At 39.6% G+C, this 25,528-nt stretch overlaps 3 protein-coding genes and 1 pseudogene across 3 annotated transcripts; all 4 read left to right on the forward strand.

Annotated features, from left to right (window-relative positions):
* The first annotated feature begins 1,912 nt into the window (after positions 1 to 1,912).
* LOC120544295 lies at positions 1,913 to 2,843 on the forward strand (annotated as a pseudogene).
* A 6,655-nt stretch (positions 2,844 to 9,498) lies between these two features.
* LOC120544296 (olfactory receptor 52N5-like) lies at positions 9,499 to 10,434 on the forward strand. Its single transcript, XM_039777931.1, has one exon. It carries the CDS (start codon positions 9,499 to 9,501, stop codon positions 10,432 to 10,434), a length of 936 nt encoding a protein of 311 aa, XP_039633865.1.
* A 5,629-nt stretch (positions 10,435 to 16,063) lies between these two features.
* On the forward strand, positions 16,064 to 16,999 carry LOC120544297 (olfactory receptor 8U1-like). Its single transcript, XM_039777932.1, has one exon. The coding sequence runs from the start codon at positions 16,064 to 16,066 to the stop codon at positions 16,997 to 16,999; it is 936 nt and encodes a 311-aa protein (XP_039633866.1).
* Positions 17,000 to 23,402: 6,403 nt separating this feature from the next.
* On the forward strand, positions 23,403 to 24,347 carry LOC120543537 (olfactory receptor 52K1-like). The gene has a single exon (XM_039776637.1). The coding sequence runs from the start codon at positions 23,406 to 23,408 to the stop codon at positions 24,345 to 24,347; it is 942 nt and encodes a 313-aa protein (XP_039632571.1). The 5' UTR covers positions 23,403 to 23,405.
* The last annotated feature ends 1,181 nt before the right edge of the window (positions 24,348 to 25,528 follow it).

A 25,528-nucleotide genomic window follows, 5' to 3' on the forward strand; every position in this document is an offset into this window, starting at 1 on the left:
TATGTTTTAATTAATTTACAGCATCTTGTGAGATGAATGTTTTCTTTATTTTCTGTCGCAGCTTTGTGGAAGAGTTCTCCGTGAAGTGGAGGATAACCCTAACCCTAACGTGTTTCAGTAAGAAATCTAATCTGGGCACAAAACTTGCACTTTTGACTTATCTTCAAGCTCTTTCAAAGTGTCGGTTCACCCAAATGATATTGCAATTATAGATTTATTAGCAATGTTTTTGTTTCTGCCTTCAATCAAATGCTTTAGAGATGAATGAAATAATTCCTCATTTTCTGTTGCAGCTTCATAGAAGAGTTCTCACTGAACTGGAGAATAACGTGTTAAGAAAGAAATCTAATCTTGTGCGCACAAAACCTGCCACTTAAGCTTTTTTTAAAGTGTCGATTCACCCAAATGATATAGTAGTTATTGACTTATTTGTCACGTTTTATGTGTCTCTGTTTCTGCCTTCTCTCGAATGAAAGTTAGTTTGTGCAGCTCAGAGACGTTCAACATCGATGTATCTGTCTGTCCTCGGAGAGGGATCTATCTTTTGTTGCTATACCTGAAGTTTCTTAGATTTTTTACCCTTTCAAAAGTGTTTCTTTTGGACGTTTTTCCGAATCTGATTCAAGGCTTTCATGATAGACAAATGTTGAAGCAAATTGACTTGGATTGATAACTTTTCTTTGCAAAAACAGTCTTCTTTTGTGAGAATTACTTCCAGTGAAAGCTCTAAAATCTTTAAATGCCATTTTAAGCGAAGAAATAATGCTGTTTTTGTAATATAGTTGAATGACGGAGAAAAAACTCAGACACAGTGACTTCATATGTTGGATGCCTCTGTAACAAATTCATGATAACAACAGTTCAGAATAACAAAATTCTGCATCGCATTATAGCCTGTCATTGTTACTGTAATGTAGACATGTTTAGGTTCACTGTAATAACTTCATGAAGAAGTTTTTTAGGGCTGCTGCCTACAAGTCGACTAAGATTTCTTAAATCGATTCTTTTTTTATCCTTTTTTCATGGTGAATGACTTATTTCCAAGAAACCTAAGAGGAAGTATTTTAATCCTGTTGCTTAAATAATTACGCTCCAAGGAATCTGAATTATTAAACATCGTTTCGAGGGGAACAAATTTTCCGTACGGTTAACGTTGTGAATTGAAACAAAACTAATTGGTTAGATTAAGGAAAAGAGTTTTAAAAAGTTAGTACTAAATAAGTTAGGTGACGGTTTAAATAAGTATGTTTGTTATGTAAATTAACTTTCATACATGATAGGAATGCTCCCCCTGAGTCAATTAATTGGTCGTTTTATTTTAGTCAACTACGATTTCTTTACTAATTTTTTACACTTCTTACGTGCAGAATTATTTATTTTCAAGACATGTCGAAACACATCTCTGGCTTTTTTTTATTTAAAGTGGGGCTTTTGCATGATTCTTTGTGGAGAAACTTAGTTTTACAGATCTGACGATTAAATTAACTAATCGTTTAGTTCACACAATCATGAAATCGAGTGTTAGTTGAAGAAGTTTTCTTTACTTAAGGACAGCCCTACTTCTCTCACACTTATGCTTCATAAGAAAAAATACATTGTTTGGGTTTAAATTAGTATGTTTTTACATCATTTAAATTGAAAAGAAACTAATTCTATTACAGATCTGTCGATTAAATCAACTAATCAGTCAGTCAACTATGATTTGTTGTAATTGATGACAGCCCTAATTGGAGGAAATGGTTTATTGATGAACTCATCACATAAACAAGACAATTTTTTAAGGCGAGGAAAGCCCTAGAATTGTTTTTTTAAGAGTCACAATTAAATCTTGTTGCTTTTCTGTTACTATAAGTGCATATACATACAACTGCAGTTATACATCCAGTCTTTATCCTGACGCGACAGACGAGAAATGGAAAACAGCACTTTTGTTGGGGATATTCTAATCTTAGAGGAGTTATACGTAACCTCCCAGTCCTTTATTCCCGCCTTCATCTTCCTCCTCCTCATCTACATCTTCATCATAATGTCCAACATCGGCCTGGTGGTGCTGATTTTTCGGAGCAAGAGTCTCCTGCAGCCCATGTATCTGCTCGTCTGCAACATGAGCATCAATGATGTCTTTGGGGCAACAATAATTATACCTCATTTCCTCCGAGATCTTTTATTTTCAGACTCAGAACGGTACATTAATTACATTGACTGTGCCTTCCAGGCGTTTTGTGTTCACCTCCATATGGGTGCTTCTCACACGGTGCTCATGATCATGGCTTTTGATCGTTACATGGCCATCTGCAACCCGCTGAGGTACGCGGCCGTCATGACCAACAGGATGGTGGTGTTGCTGTCGGCGTGGGGAGCGAATCTTCGTGATGGTGGCGATTCTCGTGGGGCTCAGTATCCGCCTGTCACGCTGCAGGTCAGTTATCTTCAACCCGTTCTGTGACAACCCGTCCTTGTTCAAACTGTCTTGTGAAAGCATTCTCATCAATAACATCTACGGTCTCGGCTACACGGTGGTAGTGCTGGGCTCGTCCCTCTGCAGCGTAACGCTCACCTACCTGAGAATCGCCATGGTGTGTTTGAGTAGTAAAAGCAAAGCTCTGAACAGCAAAGCGCTGCAGACCTGCGCCACTCATCTGATTGTGTACGTCATCCTCTTGGTGTCCCACTTCCTCGTTGTGATCCTGCACCGCTTCCCTCTTCTGGCAGACCTCAGGAAAGTGGCGTCCGTTGTGGGACACGTTGTCCTGCCGGACCTGAACCCAGTTATCTACGGTCTGCAAAATAAAGAGATCCGGCAGATGATTAAAACTTTGTTTCATAACAATAAAGTAACTTGACATGTTGCATGTTTTCATTCTATACTTGTATCTTTTATAAACTAAAGATAATTTTCCTTATCGATTAATGGGTGGATTAGTCTCTGGATTGATTGATTAGTTGTTTGGTCTCTAAAATGTCGGAAAATTGGTGAAAAATGTGGATCAGTGTTTCCCAAAGTCCAAGATAACGTCCTCAAATGTCTTGTTTTGTCAAAAACTCAAAGATATTCAGTTTACTGTCACAGAGAAGAGAAGAAACTAGAACATAATCACATTTAACAAGCTGGCATCAGAGAAGTTTTACTGTTTCTCCATTAAAAAATGACTCAAACCGATAATAGTTGCAGATTAATCTAATAGTTGACAACTAAATCTTTGCAGCTCTAATTTGAGAGAATCAGTGAAATCATGGTACTGTTTGAGCAAGGTAAATGACTAACACTGTGGTGAGATACACTGTAGAAAATGATAATATTTTTTCAGCTGGGGTGACAAAGAATTCTGGAAAAGACTTTTTCTATAATACAAATTTAGTTTGTATCTTTAATTTAAAATTAAATGTGTATTTTGTGGCTTTTAATGTTTAATTAAAGATATTTACACCTATAAAAACTAATTTTAAATTTAAGAAATGTATTTTCAGTATTGTACGTGAAAACATAATACATTTCTTTAAAATATGGAAATTGAGGGCACCAGGATAGCTCAGGAGGTGGAGTGGGCGCCCATATATACTGTAGAGGTTTACTCCTCGACGCAGCGGGCCCGGGTTCGACTCAGACCTGCGGCCCTTTGCTGTGTGTCGTTCCCCCCCCTTTCTCCCCTTTCATGTCTTCAGCTGTCCTATCAAAATGAAGGCCGAAAATGCCCAATAATAATCTTAAAAAAAAAAAAAAGGAAATTGTATCGTTATTCAGTCATTGCTTTCATTATTATTATTTTCATTATCTTAGTTTTGTTAGTTTTAATTAAATGGGAACTCCAGCAATTTGGTATTGAAATACCATGAAGTCAAAAGTAAACAGCAGCTGTCAATTTGTTAACATTAACGATAAACCCTCCAAGTACGCTAAAGTTTGCCATGGTGTTACTCAAGGCTCAGTGCTTGGATCAATTCTATTCTCCTTATATATGCTTCCTCTAGGCAATATTATTAGGAAACACTCAATTAACTTTCACTGTTACGCAGACGACACCCAATTATATCTGTCAATTAAGCCAGACGAAAGTGGTCAGTTAGCTAAACTTCAAGCGTGCATTAAAGATATAAAATCATGGATGACCTACAATTTTCTGATGTTAAACTCAAACAAAACTGAAGTTATTGTGATGGGACCCAAGCACCTCCGAACTTCATTATCTAAAGACATAGCTACTCTGGATGGTATTGCCCTGTCTCCCACCACCACTGTCAGAAATCTAGGAGTTATTTTTGATCAGGATATATCCTTCAACGCCCACTTAAAACAAACCTCAAGAACAGCCTTTTTCCATCTTTGTAACATTGCCAAAATTAGGAACATCCTATCTCAAAACGATGCTGAAAAACTAGTCCATGCATTCCTTAATTCCAGGCTAGACTACTGCAATTCCAAACTATCAGGTTGCTCAAATAAGTCCCTTAAGGCTCTCCAGCTGATCCAGAACGCTGCAGCACGTGTTCTGATGAGAACTAAGAAAAGAGATCATATTTCTCCTGTATTAACTTCTCTGCACTGGCTTCCAGTGAAATCTAGGATCAAATTTAAAATCCTCCTCCTGACCTACAAAGCTCTAAATGGTCAAGCACCATCATACCTAGAAGAGCTCTTAGTACCTTTCTGTCCCACTAGAGCACTGCGCTCCCAGAACTCAGAGCTACTTGTGGTTCCTAGAGTCTCTAAAAGTTGACTGGGGGCCAGAGCCTTCAGCTATCAGGCTCCACTCCTCTGGAACCAGCTCTCAATTTGGATTCGAGGGGCAGACACCGTCACCACATATAATAGTAAACTGAAACCCTCCTCTTTGATAAAACTTATAGTTAAGGAGTGAGGAGTTGCAGCATCCGCCTAACCTGGCCCACCTGCTTCTCTTCGTAGTCATTAGATTTATTTATCATATAATCAATAATATAGTGAAAGTAGAGGGAAGCAGGCCAGTACAGCCCGATCCGGCAGGGGAGAGTTCAAGCCCAATCCGGCATCTCTCTCTAATCTAACCTGCCTCTCTTAGCTATGCTATTATAATTCTAGACTGCCGGGGAAATTCTTTCCTTCCTATGACACACTGAGCTGCTCTCTCATCTCTTTTTTCACTTGTTTCCTTTTGTATGCATCCTGTCCCAGAAATGCTGGTTACTAACCTAGCTCTGCGGAGTTTACTCCCCGGAGTCCGTATGTTTTTTCTTGCTCTGCAGTGCCACGTTACATCCGCAACGCCCTGCTGTGATGTTCATACACACAGAGTAGTCAGGATCCGGTATTGGAGACTGCACAACTCAGTATGAAACGATGTGCCCTGCTATGATGTGAACTTCCACGACTACCTTCGAAGTCACTGTTCCATTATCTTTAATGTTACTATTATTTGCCACTGTTCATCACACCCCAAACCGGGCCCGTCAGACACCGCCTATCAAGAGTCTGGGTCTGCCGAGGTTTCTTCCTAAAAGGGAGTTTTTCTTCACCACTGTTGCAACAGTCACTGCTAATGCTCTTGACGGAATTACTGTAATTGTTGGGGTTTTGGAATTCGTAGAGTGTGGTCTAGACCTACTCTATCTGTAAAGTGTCTCGAGATAACTTTGTTATGATTTGATATTATAAATAAAATTGAATTGAATTGAATGTGGTGCACTGGCGAAAAACATCTGGAATACATACAAGGTACAGTGTGTTACGTGTCGTATTGATTTCGGACGAGCCCCCAAAATTGAACTCACAAGAGACTAGAAAACTGAAATTAAAATCAAAGTGGAGGCCGAGATGTCCTGAGTACACCTACACTGATCACTTTATAGTATTTTAAAGGGAAATACACTTACTATGACAATTCACTCAGTACAATATAGCATGTGATTTGAACATGCACAGATTTTTGCAGTCGTGGATGCATCTGGGGAGATACTTCCATACAGGGGGCAGCTATAGAGAAGGCTCTGTCGCCCCAGGTCCAGTGTTTGGTCATGATTGGTGGCGACAGTAGGTTGGCATCTGAGGAGCGGAGGCTGCGGGAAGGAGTGTGGTGGTGAAGCAGGTCGGTGAGATAATAGGGGGCCTTTGTTGTGAAGGGCTTTGTGAGTGAGGAGGACTTTGAATTGTATTCTTTGTGGGACAGAGAGCCAGTGGAGGTTCTGGAGGACTGGAGTGATGCGGTCAGGGGAGCGTGAATGGGTGATCAGACGAGCAGCAGAGTGCTGGATGTATAGAAGTTTTTTTACTTACTACTTTGGATGACGAACCATATAAAATGCTATTGCAGTCATCAATTCTCGAAGTAATGAAGACACGGATCAAGATTTCGTCAGCAGAGAATGTAAGTGATGGCGGAGACGGGCAATTGTTTTGAGGTGGAAAAAGGCAGTTCTGGTGATTTGATTGACATGCTGTTCGAAGGTGAGGTTACTATCAAAACGGGTCATAATCTACGATGCGTTTTTAGCTTAATTTACCTTAACTGAACAGCTTTGGAGTCATTGGAATGAATTTTTGACTTTTTTCGAGTTGAATGGTGGTCATCTCGCATCCCCCTATCGCCTGTGAGTGGAAACGCCACTCTTGCGACTTTTGGCCGGCGAGCCACCGGCCTCAGCACCAGGAAGTATTGCGTGATATCAGTTCTCGCGAGGTAACAAATTGCTTCACAGCACTGCACACATGCGCCCATTCAGGAACTGGCTAACAAGGTAGTGATGGAGTTTTTCACACTATCGTCATGGCTTTCCAATTTTTCCAAATCAAGTCACCAATCACAACCATTGAGGCAGGCTTTACACGATGACAATAGTGCAGCGACGGCCAGCAGCTTTTTTTTTACATTCAACATGACGGCCACCGAAGCGCAGCAACCTCATGATGCCGCTGTCACTGCTACGTCACCCTGATCGTTGGTCTGAATGGTTGAAGGACTATCCAATTGCACCCAGAGGCATTTGCGCGGCGTCCGTTGGTGAGGCCCCTTTGGAAATGGGCTGTGATTAAACCTTTCCCAGACCCACTGTCAGTTATAACTTAGAAGGGTTTGGTGTCATCCAGGCTAGTTCAGCGCCTAATGAGAATGTGACACAGATACAGTGCCTTGCAAAAGTGTTAACACCCCTGCTAAATCAACAATGAACAATGAATATATGTATTTCTTATTATAACAGAGGATAAATGCAAACATATGACAAAATTATGAAAGTCCCTTTATGGACTACCAGAATCAAATCAAATGATAATGAGGTGTAAACAATAAATAAATAAAAAATAAAATTTTCCTTGACGGGGTTACAGGTGCATAGCATCAGCGACAGTGACACAGGATATCAAAACTGTTTCTTTGAACCTGTAATTGTTTGTCCTCTGTCACAAAGCATTAAAATTGATTAAAAAATTATTATAATTTGGGTGCCCAGATAGCTTAATTGGTAGAGCGGACACCCATTTATAAAGGTTTACTCCTCGACGCAGTGGGCCGGGATTCGACTCCGACCTGCAGCACTTTGCTGCATGTCATTCCCGCTCTCTCTCCCCTTTCATGTCTTCTGCTGTCATATCAAAATAAAGGCTGAAAATGCCCCCAAAATAATCTAAAAATTATAAATGAAAAGTTTATCTGAGATGAAATTTAGGGGTCTTGAGCCCCCCTAAAAAGGCTCTAAAATCGCCAATGGGTTGAACACATTTTACCGTATATGATTGTATGTGACTAATAAATCAAAGCTTTTTTATGAAATAAAAGCTTCATTCTTTTTTATTTAAACAGGCTTAAACAGGTGTTTGGTGTTTTAAGTCCCCAACGTCGTCTTCCAGGCAGCGCTGCCTTGAATTCGACGTTGGGGCTAAAAACACAATCAAGCACGGTTTTTATGGCAGTCTGATTTTATGTTTTCCTTTATATTCTTATGTCTTTTATTTATAAAGTGCCATATAAATAAACTTTACTTACTTACTTCTTGGTGCCCACTCTCTATGCCAATATCTTAATTAAAAACAACCTACAGGAGATACACATGCTCAGTATCGATGGGTGCCAGGCAACAAGTTGACCTGTCAGTGTGTGACGCTGCAGCTGAGGGCCGAATAAAAGTGTCTGCAGTTTCACTTCTGGTCTGAGGTGGAGGGAGGTTGTGTTTTCTCATATGTGTTTAATACAATCTATGTTTTAATTAATTTACAGCATCTTCTGAGACGAACATATTCTTTATTTTCTGTCGCAGCTTTGTGGAAGAGTTCTCCGTGAAGTGGAGGATAACCCTAACCCTAACGTGTTTCAGTAAGAAATCTAATCTGGGCACAAAACTTGCACTTTTGACTTATAGATTTATTTGCAATGTTTTTGTTTCTGCCTTCACTCAAATGCATTAGAGGTGAATGAAAGAATTCTTCCTTTTTCCATTGCAGCTTTATAGAAGAGTTCTCACTGAACTGGAGGATAACATGTTAAGAAAGAAATCTAAACTTGTGTGCACAAAACCTGCCACTTAAGCTTTTTTTAAAGTGTCGATTCACCCAAGTTATATAGTAGTTATTGACTTATTTGTCACGTTTTATGTGTCTCTGTTGTTGCCTTCTCTCGAATGAAAGTTAGTTTGTGCAGCTCAGAGACGTTCAACATCGATGTATCTCTCTGTCTTCGGAGAGGGATCTATCTTTTGTTCCTCTACCTGAAGTTTCTTAGATTTTTTTACCTTTTCAAAAGTGTTTCTTTTGGACTTTTTTCCTAATCTGATTCAAGGCTTTCATGATAGACAAATGTTGAAGCAAATTGACTTGGATTGACAACTTCTCTTTGCAAAAACAGTCTTCTTTTGTGAGAATTACTTCCAGTGAAAGCTCTAAAATCGTTAAATGCCATTTGAAGCAAAGAAATAATGCTGTTTTTGTAATATAGGTGAATGATGGAGAAAAACATCAGACACAGCGACTTCATATGTTGGATGCCTCTGTAACAAATTCATGATAATAACAGTTCAGAATAACAAAGTTCTGGTCACATTACAGCCTGTCATTGTTATTGTGATGTAGACATGTTTATATTTACTGTGATAACTTTATGAAGACATTTTTTAGGGCTGCTGCCTCCGAGTAGACTAAGATTTCTTAAGTCGACATCTGTCGATTAAATCAACTAATCAGTCAGTCAACTATGGTTTGTTTTAATTGATGACAGTCCTAATTAAAGGAAATAGTTTCTTGATGAACTCAGTTACACTCAAGTTCTTGGATATCTTTGTTATTTGACGTTGGCGGGGGAAAGCATACGGCGATCTCCTGGAACTCAAACATTTTCTAAACTTTTAAAGAGTCACAGTGAGATCTTGTGGAGAAACTCAGTTTTACAGATCTGTTGATTTAAATCAAGAAAATTTCTTGGGCGAGGAAAGCCCTAGAGTATTTTTTTAAATCTTGTTGTTTTTCTGTAACTATAACCGCATATACATACAACTGTAGTTATACATTCAGAGTCTTTATCCTGACACGACAGACAAGAAATGGAAAACAACACTTTTGTTGGGGATATTCTAATCTTAGAGGGGTTAAACGTAACCTCCCAGTCCTTTATTCCCACCTTCATCTTCCTCCTCCTCATCTACATCTTCATCATAGTGTCCAACATCGGCCTGGTGGTGCTGATCTTTCGGAGCAAGAGCCTCCAGCAGCCCATGTATCTGCTCGTCTGCAACATGAGCATCAACGATGTCTTTGGGGCGACAATAGTTATACCTCATGTCCTCCGAGATCTTTTAATTTCAGACTCAGAACGGTACATTAATTACATTGACTGTGCCTTCCAGGCGTTTTGTGTTCACCTCCATATGGGTGCTTCTCAGACGGTGCTCATGATCATGGCTTTTGATCGTTACGTGGCCATCTGCAACCCGCTGAGGTACGCGGCCGTCATGACCAACAGGATGGTGGTGTCGCTGTCGGTGACAGCATGGGGAACGGCCTTCGTGCTGGTGGCGATTCTCGTGGGGCTCAGCATCCGCCTGTCACGCTGCAGGTCAGTTATTTTCAACCCGTTCTGTGACAACCCGTCCTTGTTCAAACTGTCTTGTGAAAGCATTCTCATCAATAACATCTACGGTCTCGGGTACACGGTGGTGCTGATGGGCTCATCCCTCAGCAGCATAACGCTCACCTACCTGAGAATCGCCATGGTGTGTTTAAGTAGTAAAAACAAAGCTCTGAACAGCAAAGCGCTGCAGACCTGCACCACTCATCTGGTCGTGTACGTCATCCTCGTGTTGTCCGGCTTCCTCGTTGTGATCCTGCACCGCTTCCCTCTTCTGGCCGAACTCAGGAATGCAGCGTCTGTCATGGGACAGGTTGCCCCGCCGGCCCTGAACGCTGTTATCTACGGTCTGCAAAACAAAGAGATCCGACAGAGGATTAAAACTTTGTTCCATAACAATAAATTAACTTGACATGTTGCATGTTTTGTCTTCTTCTACTTGTGTATTGTATACTTATATCTTTTTTAAATTAAAGATAATTTTCATTGTTGATTAATGGGTGGATTATTCTCAAGATCGATGGATTAGTTGTTTGGTCTCTCAACTCAAATATATTAATTTTACTGTCACAGAGGAGTGAAGAAACTAGAACATATTCACATTTTGTAGGATATATTTTGTGGAAAATATGTGTAGAGATCATGAATGGTTTTGTTCTCTGATCTTCCTGACTATCTGAGAGAGAGCCATCTGACCTCATAAGTTTGAAAGGGAGTTGCTCTTCCTGAGTATCTCTGAGACGACGATCTGACCTGATGAATATGAAAGGGAGCACCAGACCGGGAAAATAATTGAGCTGATTAAAAAGACTCAGATCAGGAGGAGCAGAGAACAACACAACTCTGTAAGATGTATTTTGCATTAACTGAAAGGTAAAATTCAGGTCATAGGGTGACTTTGACTCTCATTGTTCCTGGGTCTGCAGAAAGATAAGACTCACACTTCTCTTGAGTAATATGAACAGACCTGGAATACATCCAACTGATAACAACACCACCAAGGATGTGCAAGGAGGATGTACAAAATATTTATAAAAGTACGAAGTTTTGAGTTAGCGGGCATCAGATGCCGGACGGGACTATGTCTGTGTCTTTGTAATATTTGCAATATCATTCACGAAAGCTTTGATGTAACTCATCTAAGCGAATCCTGTGTCTTGATTTGATTCTGGTCTACCATGTAACGCTTGCATGGTGCAGTTACCACAAATTGAAGTCGGATAGTATCTGGCCTTTTGGGGCAGACCAGAACCGGTCAACGGGCACATCGTTTTCCTACAATTTAACAAGCTGACATCCCAGAAGTTTTACTGTTTTTCCATTAAAAAAAAAATTACTGAAACCGCTAATAGCTTAGCAGATTAATTTAATAGTTGACAACTAAATCTTTGCAGCTCTAATTTGAGAGAATCTGTGAAATCATGGTACTGTTAGAGCAAGGTAAATGAATAACATTGTTGTGAGATACACTGTAAATAAACGATAATATTTTTTCACCTAGGGTGACAAAGAATCCTGAAAAATAACTGGAAAAGACTTAAAATTACAGTAATTTTCTATAATACAAATTTAGTTTGTATCTTTAATTTGAAATTAAATGTGTATTTTGTGGCTTTTAATGTTTAATGAAAGATATATACTCCTAAAAAAACTAATTTTAAATTTAAGAAATGTATTTTCAGTACTGTATGTGAAAACATACATATGTGAAATATATTTCTTTAAATTATGGAAATTGAGGGCGCCATGATAGCTCAGTTGTTAGAGCAGGCGCCAATATATAGAGGTTTACTCCTCGACGCAGCAGGCCCGGGTTTGACTCCGATCTGCGGCCCTTTGCTGCGTGTTGTTCCCCCCTCTCTCTCCCCTTTCATGTCTTCAACTGTTCTATCAAAATAAAGGCCGAAAATGCCCCAAAAATATATTTTTTTAAATATATGGAAATTTTATTGTTATTCAGTCTTTTTCAGTATCATTACTTTCATCATCTTAATTTTGTTAGTTTTAATTAAATGGGCACTCCAGCGATTTGGTATTGAAATACCATGAAGTCAAAAATAAACAGCAGCAGTAAATGTAGTGCACTGGCAAAAAAACATCTGGAATACATACAAGGTACAGTGTGTTATGTGTCATATTGATTTCGGATGAGCCCCCAAAATTGAACTCACAAGAGACTAGAAAACTGAAATTAAAATCAAAGCGAAGGCCAAATGTCCTGAGTACACCTGCACTGATCACTCACAAGGAAATACACATACTATGACAATTCACTCAGTACAATATGACATGTGATTTGAACATGCACAGATTGGTGCAGTCACGGATGCATTTGGGGAGATATTTCCATACAGGGGGCAGCTAAAGAGAAGGCTCTGTCGCCCCAGGTCCGGTGTTTGGTCGTGACTGGTGGCGACAGTAGGTTGGCATCAGAAGAGCGGAGGCTGCTGGAAGGAGTGTGGTGATGAAGCAGGTCAGTGAGATAGGAGGGGGCCTTTGTTTTGAAGGGATTTGTGAGTTAGGAGGACTTTGAATTGTATTCTTTGTGGGACAGAGAGCCAGTGGAGGTTCTGGAGGACTGGAGTGGTCATGGGAGCGTGAATGGGTGATCAGACGAGCAGCAGACTGCTGGATGTATTGAAGTTTATTTACTTACTACTTTGGATGACGAACCATATAGAATGCTATTGCAGTCATCAATTCTTGAAGTAATGAAGACACGGATCAAGATTTCGTCAGCAGAGAATGTAAATGTTGTCGGAGACGGGCAATGTTTTTGAGGTGGAAAAAGGCAGTTCTGGTGATTTGATTGACATGCTGTTCGATGGTGAGGTTACTATCAAAACGGGTCATAATCTACGATGCGTTTTTAGCTTAATTTACCTTAACTGAACAGCTTCGGAGTCATTGGAATGGTTATATTACTTTTTTTCGAGTTGAATGGTGGTCATCTCGCGTCCCCCTAGCGCTTGTGAGCATAAACACCACTCTGGCAACTTTCGGCCGACGAGCCACCGGCCTCAGCACCAGGAAGTATCGCGTGATATCAGGTCTTGCGAGGTAACAAATTTCTTCACGGCACTTCACACATGCGCCCATTCAGGAACTGGCTAACAAGGTAGTGATGGAGCTTTTCACACTATCGTCATGGCTTTCCAATTTTCCCAAATCGATTCACCAATCACAACCATTGAGGCGGGCTTTACACGATGACAATAGTGCAGCGACGGCCAGCAGCTTTTTGTTTACATTCAACATGACGGCCACCGAAGCGCAGCAACCTCTTGATGCCGCTGTCACTGCTACGTCACCCTGATCGTTGGTCTGAATGGTTGAAGGACTATCCAATTGCACCCAGAGGCATTTGAGCGGTGTCTGTTGGTGAGGCCACTTTGGAAATGGGCTGAGAATAAACCTTTCCCAGACCCACTGAGAAGGGACTGGTGTCAGCCAGGCTAGTTCAGCGCCTAATGAGAATGTGACACAGATACAGTGGGTGCCCAGATAGCTTAATTGGTAGAGCGGACACCCATATGTAGAGGTTTACTCCTCGACACAGTGGGCCGATTTGACTCCAACCTGCACTTTGCTGCATGCCATTCCCCCTCTCTCTCCCCTTTCATGTCTTCTGCTGTCCTATCAAAATAAAGGCTGAAAATAATCTAAAAATGATAAAGGAAAAATGAAAATGTATTATTATTATAAATTTTAGGGTGGCCGAGATGAAATTTAGGGGGCTTGAGCCCCCCCTAAAAAGGGTCTAAAATTGCTTCTTTATAAAATAAAAGCTTGTTCTTTTTTATTTAAACAGGCTTTTAGTTAGAAAACGGGTTTTGGTGTTTTAAGCCCCCAACATCGTCTTACAGGCAGCGCTGCCTTGAATTTGACGTTGGGGGCTTAAAACACAATCAAGCGCAGTTTTTATGGCAGTCTGATTTTATGTTTTCCTTTGTATTCTTATGTCATTTTTTTATAAAGTGCCATATAAATAAACTTTACTTACTTACTTCTTGGTGCCCACTCTCTATGCCAATATCTAAAATTAAAAACAACTTACAGGAGATACACATGCTCAGTATCAATGGGTGCCAGGCAACAAGTTGACCTGTCAGCGAGTCACGCTGCAGCTGAGGACTGAATAAAAGTGTCTGCAGTTTCACTTCTGCTCTGAGGTGGAGGGAGGTTGCGTTTTCTCATACGTATGTAATACAATCTGTGTTTTAATGAATTTACAGCATCTTGTGAGAAGAATGTTTTCTTTATTTTCTGTCGCAGCTTTGTGGAAGAGTTCTCCGTGAAGTGGAGGATAACCCTAACGTGTTTCAGTAAGAAATCTAATCTGGGCACAAAACTTGCACTTTTGACTTATCTATAAGCTCTTTCAAAGTGTCGGTTCACCCAAATGATATTGCAGTTATAGATTTATTTGCAATGTTTTTGTTTCTGCCTTCACTTGCACCTTCAAATGCATTAGAGTTGAATGAAAGCATTCTTCATTTTCTGTTCCGTTTTTCTATTGAGTTCTCACTGAAATGGAGGATAACGTGTTCAGAAAAGAAATCTAATTTTGTGCACACTTAAGCTTTTTAAAGCGTCGATTCACCCAAATGATATAGTACTTATTGACTTATTTGTCACGTTTTATATGTGTCTCTGTTTCTGCCTTCTCTCGAATGAAAGTCAGTTTGTGCAGCTCAGAGACATTCAACATCGATGTATCTGTCTGTCCTCGCGGAGGGATCTATCTTTTAATGCTCTGACGTTTCTTAGATTTTTTACCTTTTCAAAAGTGTTTCTTTGGACATTTTTCCTAATCTCATTCAAGGATTTCATGATAGACGAATGTTGAAGCAAATTGACTTGTCTTCTTTTATGAGAATTACTTCCAATGAAACCTCTTCATAGTGTAACTGGGACATTGTTTCTGGAAACAGCCATTCCTGGGACATTTTGGAAAACTTTAAATGCCATTTTAAGCAAAGAAATAATGCTGTTTTTGTAATATAGGTGAATGATGGAGAAAATCAGACAGGGTGACGTAATATGTTGGATGCATCTTTAACAAATTCATGATAACAGTTCAGAATAACAAAGTTCTGTGTCACATTCCAGCTTGTCAATGTTATTGTGATGTAGACATGTTTAGTTTCACTGTGATGTTTTGAATTGAAACAAAACTACTTGGTTCGATTAAGGAAAATATTTTTTTAAAAGTTAGTACAAAATAAGTTAGGTGACGGTTTAAATAAGTATGTTTGTTACCTAAATTCTGTTCAGGAATGCTCTATCTGAGTCAACTAAATGGTCGATTTCTTCTTAGTCGACTACGATTTCTTTAGTCATTTTATACGCTTCTCTTATGCAGAATTACTCACTTTCAAGACATTTCTAAACATCTCTGGCTTTATGGATTTAAAGTGGGGCTATTGCATGATTCTTTGCGGAGAAACTTAGTTTTACAGATCTCACAATTAAATCAACTAATCGTTTAGTCGAAAAAAATTGTAAAATCGAGAGTTAGTTGACGAAGAGTTTTCTTTAGTCAAGGACAGCCCTGCTTCTCTGAATCTTATGCTTTATAAGAAAAATACATTGTTTGGGTTTAAATGAGTATGTTTGTTACATCAGTTAAGTTGAAAAGAAACTAATTTTTTTACAGATCTGTCGAATAAATCAACTAATCGGTCAGTCAACTATTATTTGTTTTAATTGATGACAGACCTAATTAAAAGAAATGGTTTATTGATGAACTCAGTTACACTCAAGTTGTTGGATATCTTTATTATTTGACGTGGCGGGGGAAAGCATACGGCGATCTCCTGGAACTCAAACATTTTCTAAACTTTTAAAGAGTCACAGTGAGATCTTGTGGAGAAACTCAGTTTTACAGATCTGTCGATTTAAATCTAGAAAATTTCTTCGGCGAGGAAAGCCCTAGAGTATTTTTTTTAATTCTTGTTACTTTTCTGTTACTATAACTGCATATACATACAACTGTAGTTATACATTCAGAGTCTTTATCCTGACACGACAGACGAGAAATGGAAAACAACACTTTTGTTGGGGATATTCTAATCTTAGAGGGGTTAAACGTAACCTCCCAGTCCTATATTCCCGCCTTCATCCTCCTCCTCCTCATCTACATCTTCATCATAGTGTCCAACATCGGCCTGGTGGTGCTGATCTTACGGAGCAAGAGCCTCCAGCAGCCCATGTATCTGCTTGTCTGCAACATGAGCATCAACGATCTCTTTGGGGCTACAATAGTTATACCTCATGTCCTCAGAGATCTTTTAATTTCAGACTCAGAACGGTACATTCATTACATCGACTGTGCCGTCCAGGCATTTTGTGTTCACCTCCATATGGGTGCTTCTCACACGGTGCTAATGATCATGGCTTTTGATCGTTACGTGGCCATCTGCAACCCGCTGCGCTACGCTGCCGTCATGACCAGAAGGATGGTGGTGTCGCTGTCGGCGGCAGCGTGGGGAACGATCTTCGTGATGGTGGCGATTCTCTTGGGGCTCAGCATCCGCCTGTCACGCTGCAGGTCAGTTATCTTCAACCCGTTCTGTGACAACGCGTCCTTGTTCAAACTGTCTTGTGAAAGCATTCTCATCAATAACATCTACGGTCTCGGCTACACGGTGGTGCTGCTGGGCTCGTCCCTCTGCAGCGTAACGCTCACCTACCTGAGGATCGCCATGGTGTGTTTGAGTAGTAAAAACAAAGCTCTGAACAGCAAAGCGCTGCAGACCTGCACCACTCATCTGGTTGTGTATGTCATCCTCATGGTGTCCGGCTGCCTCAATGTGATCCTGCACCGCTTCCCTCTTTTGGCCGAACCCAGGAAAGCGGCGTCCGTCGTGGGACACGTTGTCATGCCGGCCCTGAACGCTGTTATTTACGGTCTGCAAAATAAAGAGGTCCGGCAGATGATTAAAACTTTGTTTCATAACAATAAAGTAACTTGACATGTTGCATATTTTGTCCTCTTCTACTTGTGTATTGTATACTTGTATCTTTTTTTAAATTAAAGATAAATTGAAGATAATTTTCATTGTCGATTAATGGGTGGATTATTCTCTGGATAGATGGATTAGTTGTTGGTCTCTAAAATGTCAGAAACTTGGTGAAAAATGTGGATCAGTGTTTCCCAAAGTCCGAGATGATGTCCATAACTCAAAGATATTCAGTTTACTGTCACAGAGGAGAGAAGAAACTAGAACATAAACATTGGGTTTAGGAAACGTGACGCGCGGGACACACGATCCCCAGTCTCCTGGGTGAAAGGCCTGTGTTGTTTGACCCATTTACCAGCCCAAAAAAACCTCCCTATGTGGTTTTTGATGCTATGTCATCTTCTCATTGACTTTACATTGGCATTGTTTTCCAAAGAGTCGTGCTGTGATCACGAAAGATGCTTCCCATTGAAATAAATTTGTTTAAAAAATGTGCTGACCATCACGAAAAAAACGAGATAAACCTGTCCTTGTACACAAATCAATAGATTAAATTACGTTAACATTTCACAAACTGCCGTGAAACTGGGCTGTGTTTACTGTCACAGAGAGAAGAAACTAGAACATAACGTAAAAATTCTCAAACCAATGATAGTTGCAGATTAATGTAATAGTTGACAACTAAATCTTTGCTGCTCTAATTTGAGAGAATCTGTGAAATCATGGTACTGTTTGAGCAAGGTAAATTAATAACATTCACTGTAAATAAACGATAATATTTTGTCAACTGGGGTGACAAAGAATCCTGAAAAATAACTGGAAAAGACTTAATTTTCTATAACATGAATTTAGTTTGTATCTTTAATTTGAATGAAATGTGTATTTTGTGGCTTTTAATGTAATGTTTTAAAGATATTTACACCTGTAAAAGCTAATTTTAAATTTAAGAAATGTATTTTCACTATTTTATGTGAAAACAAAATATATTTCCGCTTTTCCCCCGCTTTTTGTTAGTTTGAATTAAATGGGCACTCCAGCGATTTGGTGTTGAAATACCATGAAGTCAAAAGTAAACCGCAGCAGTCAATGTGGTGCAAAAAAGAGGCAGAAAGCTAGGAAAGCATTGTCGGGGGAACAGAGCAACAGGAAACGGCAGACTGACCAAGCGAGGAGTCAGAAATAGGTAAACATAGGAGCTGCTAAATATCTATTCCGAAGCTTTAGTGGGAGCTCTATTGAAAAACCTGCTAGCAAAAGCGAGAAAACAGCGAAGAAATGGCCAAAACTGCATAGCGCCCCTTTAACAGGCCACGGAGGGAGAAGAAGGGCTAGAGCATTAGGTCAATTTTCAAAATTAACTCCCTGTGAAGACTCACGATCGCATTTCTAATCGCTACACTGTTTTTTTAAGTAATACTGACCTGACACCAAACGACTTTTCAAGCGATCAAACTGTCGCAGACAAATTTCGAACTATTAAAATAATGCTGTACTTGCAAACTGTAAAGTGCAAAATAGTTTTTTTCTCGATTACTCTGTTGTGATTGTTAGTAGTCAAATTCGCAATCCAAATTCGAGTACAAAGTACAAACTGATATATGGGTCTGAAAACATTTTAACCCTCATGTTGTCCTCGGTTCAAATTTGACCCGTTTTTTTTATGGGATGTTGATGGAGCGCTGAAAATGTGAAAAAAAAAAAAAAAGCACCGAAAACATTGAAGAATTGACAAAAACATTGGGGAAAAGCGAAAAAAAAAAAAACGTCAGAAAAAGTGATTAAAGTGTTGAAAAAAGTGACGAAAACAACGCTGGGAGAAAAAAACTAAAATGTAAAATACAAAACTTTTTTTCAATGTTTGACGGGAAGACAACACAACAAATCAGAATGGGATCTAACAGGATGAGAGTGTCCCATACAGAAAGAAGGCTTCTTGAAACGTCCGGAAGCTGTCCGACTTGACCACAGTTTTGCCTGCATGCCTATGTTCCCACAGCCCTATGTTCCCACATTTAAGATTTTTTCCAAATATTAATTAGGCCTTTTGTTCCCACATTTCCTTTTTCATGAATTTGTATCAGATTTTATCCCCCTTTCTCCCAATTTGGTAGACAATTACACCCAACCTATTATCCAGTAGCAATGGACTACAGATTGAATGTAACCTTAACCCTAACGTAGGGCCTAATTTTAAGAAGAATCTTAGAAATGTGGGAGTCTTGGGCTGTGGGAACATAGGGCCTAATTTTCAGTGGAAAAAAAATCTTAGAAATGTGGGAACATAGGGCTGTGGGAACATAGGGCTGTGGGAACATATGGCTGTGGGAGCATAGGGCTGACCCCCTGCCCCTGCTCCCCTCCACTTTACAGACGAGGCGTCGCTCATCTCCAACTGGCCTAATGTGTCCTTTAGCGAGACAATGAACCCCAAGTTGTTCCCCGGACGCTGCTATGTGTCTGTCTTAGGATGGGTTGAATACATTTTACTGTATATGATTGTATGTGACTAATAAATAAAAGCTTCATTCTTTGTTATTTTAACAGGCTTTTAGTTAGACAACTGTTTTTATGTCTGATTTCATGTTTTCCTCTGTATTCTTATGTCTTTTATTCATTGTATTTCATTTTATTGTGAAGCACTTTGTAATTTTTATTTGTGAAAAGTGCCATATAAATAAACTTTACTTCTTTATTTTTGGTGCCCACTCTCTGTGCCAATATCTTAAATTGAATCAGGGGCGATTCTAGGATCAGACCTATGGGGGACTCAGCACCTAATGAGAATGTGACACAGATACAGTGCCTTGCTAAAGTCTTAACCCTTCCTGCTAAATCAGTAATTTCACTGGATAACAATGAATATATGTATTTATTATTATAGTAGAGGATAAATGCAAAATATTGAACATATGAAAAAAACTATGAAAGTCCATTTATGGAATACCAGAATCAAATGAAATGATAATGAGGTGTAAACAACAAATAAAACAAAACAAACAAAATATAAAACTTTCCTTGACAGGGTTACAGGTGCATTTAGGCTAACCAAAGTGTTCCAAATAACTCACAGTGAGAGGGTCAAAGTTTAAAATGAAAACACAGACAACATCCCAAAACAAGTTGAGATGTATTTTAATGTCCCCAGTGTTAGCATGGTTAGCATCGCTAAGCCTCTGTCCTGACTGACAGGTCCTAAAGCATCCCCTGCTTTATCGTCCACTTTAAAATAAATGGGACCATAATTTACTAAATGAACATCATGCTGTATTGAAGAAGACTTGAAACTAGCGATTGAGACCATGAACTCATTACGAATGTAATAAATGAAGTGAGACGTAGGCTCATTTTCTCATAGACTTCTATAGAATCAGACTTCTTTTGGAGCCAGTGCAGAGAAAGTCACAATAAAAAAAGTTTGATCTTGCAAATGTTAACGTTAAACCCTTCTGGGGGTGACCAAAGCCACCTGGTGATCTCATGTAATCTGTTGAGTGTGAAAAGAAAAACTTTCCCCCACAAAGAAGCTTGTTGATTGAGTTCAGCTGGTGCTGTGTTGGGAGGTCGGGGGTTAGCTGAAGCTTCCCTGCAGAGTTCCTTCTGCTTATGGTACTCATTAAGAAATTGTCACCACAACAACAGCAAACACTGGTGGTGAAACAGTGAGGTCATATTTGCATGACATTACTCAGTAGGAAAGGCCTCATGGCTCTCAGACCACACTAAAACAATAATCATTTGACAACATCCATTTGTCTGTTTTTTACCTTTAATCCAAATCAAGTCAGTTTTCTGTTTCCGTTCCGTAAGATGGCTCATGAGAACAAAAGAGTGCAAACTTTTAATCATTCTCTTCACCAGATAAAAACAGAGCTTAACCTCACCCACAGTCCTCCGACTGACTAATCCCCCTGAGGCTACATCTACACTACTACATTTTCATTTAAAAATTAATATCTTTTGTGTCTACTTTGCTTTGTAGTCTGGAAAAACGGAGACCTTTTCATCCATCCATGATTTTTTAAATGATGTGCTTCCTGTTAGCACATGCCCAGTGTATGTGAATGGTCATGTGATATATGTTGTCAGATCTGTTAATATGGACAGAGATCAGTTCTGTTACTGGAGCTAAAACGCTTGCATTGACAGAGGTCATTTTTGTCTCAAAACGATGCTTAAAAATGAAAACGTATTAGTTTAGATGTAGCCCAAGGCTCTGTCTCTGCATTGTAGCCGTTTAACATATACATTCTCATGAACGGGTTTGTATATTGTACGAAAAATGTATGCACAACTATTCTTTTGATATCATACAAAATGTGGCCCTGTGTTTTAGGGCCCAAACATCCACCCTGACCTCCTCCTTACGAGGATGTTCACGCTCTTATACAGCGGCAGTCATTGTGGTGCATGCAATTTGTGGAATATAGACAAATTACAGTGCATTACTTTTCGTACTTGCTTCATGATAACAGCTTGAGCTATTCGAGAAGGATGGCGTATCAGACAAATGGTTTCAGGTTCCCTTCGCCCATCACCACATGCGTAAAGTACTCTAAATAAAGTACTATAAATTTGCACTAATCAATGACTATAACTCAGGAAAAGACAAAGTTGCATGGAAACAAACAGCTGAATGTGAGTTTACAGAATTAGAGTTGGCTAAACAGAGGTAGTTCATGGAATGGGCACATAAGGATGTCAGGTCCATGGGTGTAGTTCAGTCCAGTCATAATCCAGTAGCATGCGATCACCAAAGATTCAGGACGGGTCACAAGTCTTTGGGGCATGTAAAATACTTACTGGGCATTTGGTTAAAGGACCCAAAACAGTCAGATATTTGCAGAGGAACAATCCAGCAACTGGTGCCCCCCACCCAAAAAAAAACTCTGGCAACTTCAGAAACAAGCCATCTGGATGAGGGTTGACTGGAAGCAGAAGGACTGGGATCAGAAGAATGGGATGCAGGAGAATCACAGGACTCAGACAAAAAAAAAAGACAAAAAGAGAATACCAGATTATACCAGAGACCTTTGAGAGACTGGCTCAGGCAGAGACTGAGAAACAAGCTCAGCAGCCAAAGGCCAAATTTTGCCTGAGGCCTGGCCCAGATGTCGAACAACAAAAGACAGTCTCTTTTTCCCAGAAAAGTCAGATGTTTGCAGAAGAACAACCCAGCACCCGAAGACCAAGCAGCCCAACCAAGCTTTGGGGGTGAAGACTTGGGTTGATTTTGGGCTGTAAATCAGCTTGACTTCAAACCTCTTGGTTCAGATTCTGGATAATGTCAGTATCCTGAATTAGACTAATGGACATATTGCACCTCTTCCATCAGAAATGTGCCATGACTCTTAAAGCCAAACTTCTGGAAGCAGAAACTAAAGTCATTCCTCACGAAGATGTTTAGACAGCAGCAGGATGTCTGAGCGCTCAAGAAATGCTGGAAAATAGCAGTCATTTGGGTCAAATGCTGGTCCCAGACGGTCCCAGACTGAACAACATCTGAACAAACGTTTTGCCAAAAGAGTCAGATATTTGCCAAAGAACAACCAGCACGCTAAAAACAAGCAACCTAACTTAAGGTTTGGGTGGCGATTCTTCCTTCTTTAGACTTGACAGTACCAAAGAATGTGAAATAGGCGAAAAACTAAGTGGAGAAGAAGGTGATGGGGGGAATGATATTAACATGAGCTACACAGCGGGTCACTCTCCACAACAGGTCTTGCGTTCAACTACCAAGAGAGTTGGTCAACAACTGCCTTTTAATGCATCTTCCAAATCAAGATCAATGGACCGAAGTCACAAGGGTGCTGAGCAATTTTGAGTGGAGTGAGTAAAGGATATCTGGTGTTTGAAAGAGGTTTATGAGCCCCTTTAACCCCTTCATGACACAATTTAGTTATGGACGTTACCATGAGAGATGTTATGTTTCATGGTGCTCCTTAATCTCCCCCAGTTATAGGAGTGCCTATCCATGTTTCTTTATTTTTCCCAGTTTTTTTCCCCTGGTTTTTCCAGGAGTTTTTACACCAATATAATATACTATGCCAAGGCTTTTTATATACTTTTTGTGCTTCACTGTGGAAAACAAACAAAGACAAAAAACACTGCCAACCTCCATCCAATAGTTCAGCAGTGTTGCCTATGACTACCAGCTTGACGACTTGATGTTACGTCACCCTTACCTACATCTGTTATAAAACTGAGACAGAGGTTGTGGAATTCTGGCAGAAAGTTGGCTAGTGAGTGTTTGATGACTGCAGGCAAGCCAAGGGAAGTTAAAGATAATATTTAAATGCTTTTAATTATCTTATCACTATTTCAAATATCTCCAATACAACATTCACAGATGTTGTATTGAAAGATCTTATGACTCATGTGATAAATCAGCATTCTCTTTTGTGTCTTTTGTTTCAGGTTCATGGAAAACTACACCTACAACAGCTTTACCCTCCAACTGGAGGGGTTAAAGGTTACAGATGTTTCTGTGTACCCTGTCTTTCTCTTCTTCTTTTTCTCCTACCTAATTATTATATTAGTAAATGTTGGTATTGCTGTTCTTGTTTTCATTGACAAAAGCCTTCACCAGCCCATGTATCTGCTTTTCTGCAACCTGCCGGTTAATGACATTGTTGGAAATTCTATCATGGTGCCCCGTTTGCTTTCAGATATCTTGCAGCCTCCCTCTGAGCGCACCATCAGTTATTATGAATGTGTGGTCCAAGCTTTTACAACACATGTATATGGCACCACTTGCCACACAGCCCTAATGATTATGGCCTTTGACAGATATGTGGCCATCTGCAATCCCCTGCGCTATGCTGCCATAATGACCAACAAAATGGTGATCAAGTTGACAGTTTCTGCCTGGGGAGTGGCCTTTGTGTTGGTTGGGATTCTGCTCGGTCTGACCATACGGCTGAACCGATGCAGGACTCTTATCACAAATCCTTTCTGTGACAATGCCTCACTGTTTAAACTCTCCTGTGAGGATGTGTTTATTAATAATATCTATGGCCTCGCTTTCACCGTAGTTCTGTTCACAGGTTCAATCGGCAGCACGGTTCTCACCTATACTAAGATTACAGTAGTGTGTCTGATGAGTAACAACAAGTCTCTGAACAGTAAAGCCTTGAAGACCTGCAGCACTCATCTCTTTGCATATCTAATTATGTTGTCGAGTGGAATGGTTATCATCATCCTGCATCGCTTCCCTCAGTATTCAGACTACAGAAAACTGGCCGCTATTTTGTTTCACATCATCCCCGGCTGCCTTAACCCCATTATTTATGGCGTGCAGTCGAAAGAGATTCGGAAATTCCTGTCACAATGGTTCCAGTTGAGAAAGGTTTTGTCATCATAAATGTTGAATACAAATAAGTAAAAAAGAAAACCCCAACATATTTGAGAAGAAATGTGTTTGTTTTTGCTTTTATTTCACCTCATTTTGAATTTAGAAATTGGCACAGTAAAGTTAATAATAATAATAATACATTTTATTTAAAGGCGCCTTTCATGACACTCAAGGACGCCTTACAAAATTTTTAAAAAACATTTAAAGAAGAAAAAGAAAAATCAAACCAGTACAGCATCAAACATTAATTACATAAAAGCCTGCCTAAACAGATACGTTTTAAGACGAGATTTAAAAACAGAGACTAGAACTGTTTCGAACTTCCACAGGAAGAGAGTTCCATAAATGGGGAGCAGCATAGCCAAAAGCTCGTGACCCCATAGAAGCTGTCCTAGTGCTTGGCAGAACAAGTGTAAGTGCAGAAGCAGATCTTAGAGTGCGGGAAGGAGTATGAATATGAAGAAGATCTTGAAGATATGAAGGAGCCAAATTGTTAAGTGCTTTGTAAGTTAAAAGCAAAACTTTAAAATCTAAACGGAATTTAACCGGGAGCCAATGCAACTTCTGTAAAACAGGAGAAATGTGTTCAAAAATGCGAGTTTTGGTAATGACTCGAGCTGCAGCGTTTTGTACCAACTGTAATTTATGGAGAGATTTCGAAGGAAGCCCATAAAACAAAGCATTACAGTAGTCGATTCGTGATGTTACAAGAGCATGCACCAGCGTAGCAGTACTTAATACCAAAATGTTGTTAATAGTTTCCTTATATTTAAATATTGGAATGTTTTCACCACCCCTCAATCAATGTATTGCAAAAATAATGATATGAAATGTACAATGTTTTGACTGCAACTAAAGATTACTTTCATAGTTTCATAGATTAATGTGTGGATTATTCTCTGGATGAATAGTTTAGTTCTTTGGTCTCTAAAATGTTGAAAATGTAGATTATTATTTCCCAAAGTCCCAAGATGACATCCTCAAATGTCTTGTTTTGTCCATAACTTAAATAGATATTCAGTTTCCTGTCACAGAGGAGAAAAGAAACTAGAAAATATTCACATATAGTTGCAGATTATTTTAAAAGTTGACAAATTGATTAATCTTTGCAGCCACCTTGTCTGCAAATCTATTGTGAGTATATCATCTTATTATCCTTATGGAGTACTTTCTTGTGTTTTTAGAAAAAT

Source organism: Perca fluviatilis, chromosome 16 (assembly GCF_010015445.1).
Source record: "Perca fluviatilis chromosome 16, GENO_Pfluv_1.0, whole genome shotgun sequence".
Taxonomy (NCBI): domain Eukaryota; kingdom Metazoa; phylum Chordata; class Actinopteri; order Perciformes; family Percidae; genus Perca; species Perca fluviatilis.

Bases quoted from the DNA above. Each gene is read 5' to 3' on its own strand.
- LOC120544296 (XM_039777931.1), top strand. From the start codon at position 9,499: ATGGAAAACAACACTTTTGTTGGGGATATTCTAATCTTAGAGGGGTTA.
- LOC120544297 (XM_039777932.1), top strand. From the start codon at position 16,064: ATGGAAAACAACACTTTTGTTGGGGATATTCTAATCTTAGAGGGGTTA.
- LOC120543537 (XM_039776637.1), top strand. From the start codon at position 23,406: ATGGAAAACTACACCTACAACAGCTTTACCCTCCAACTGGAGGGGTTA.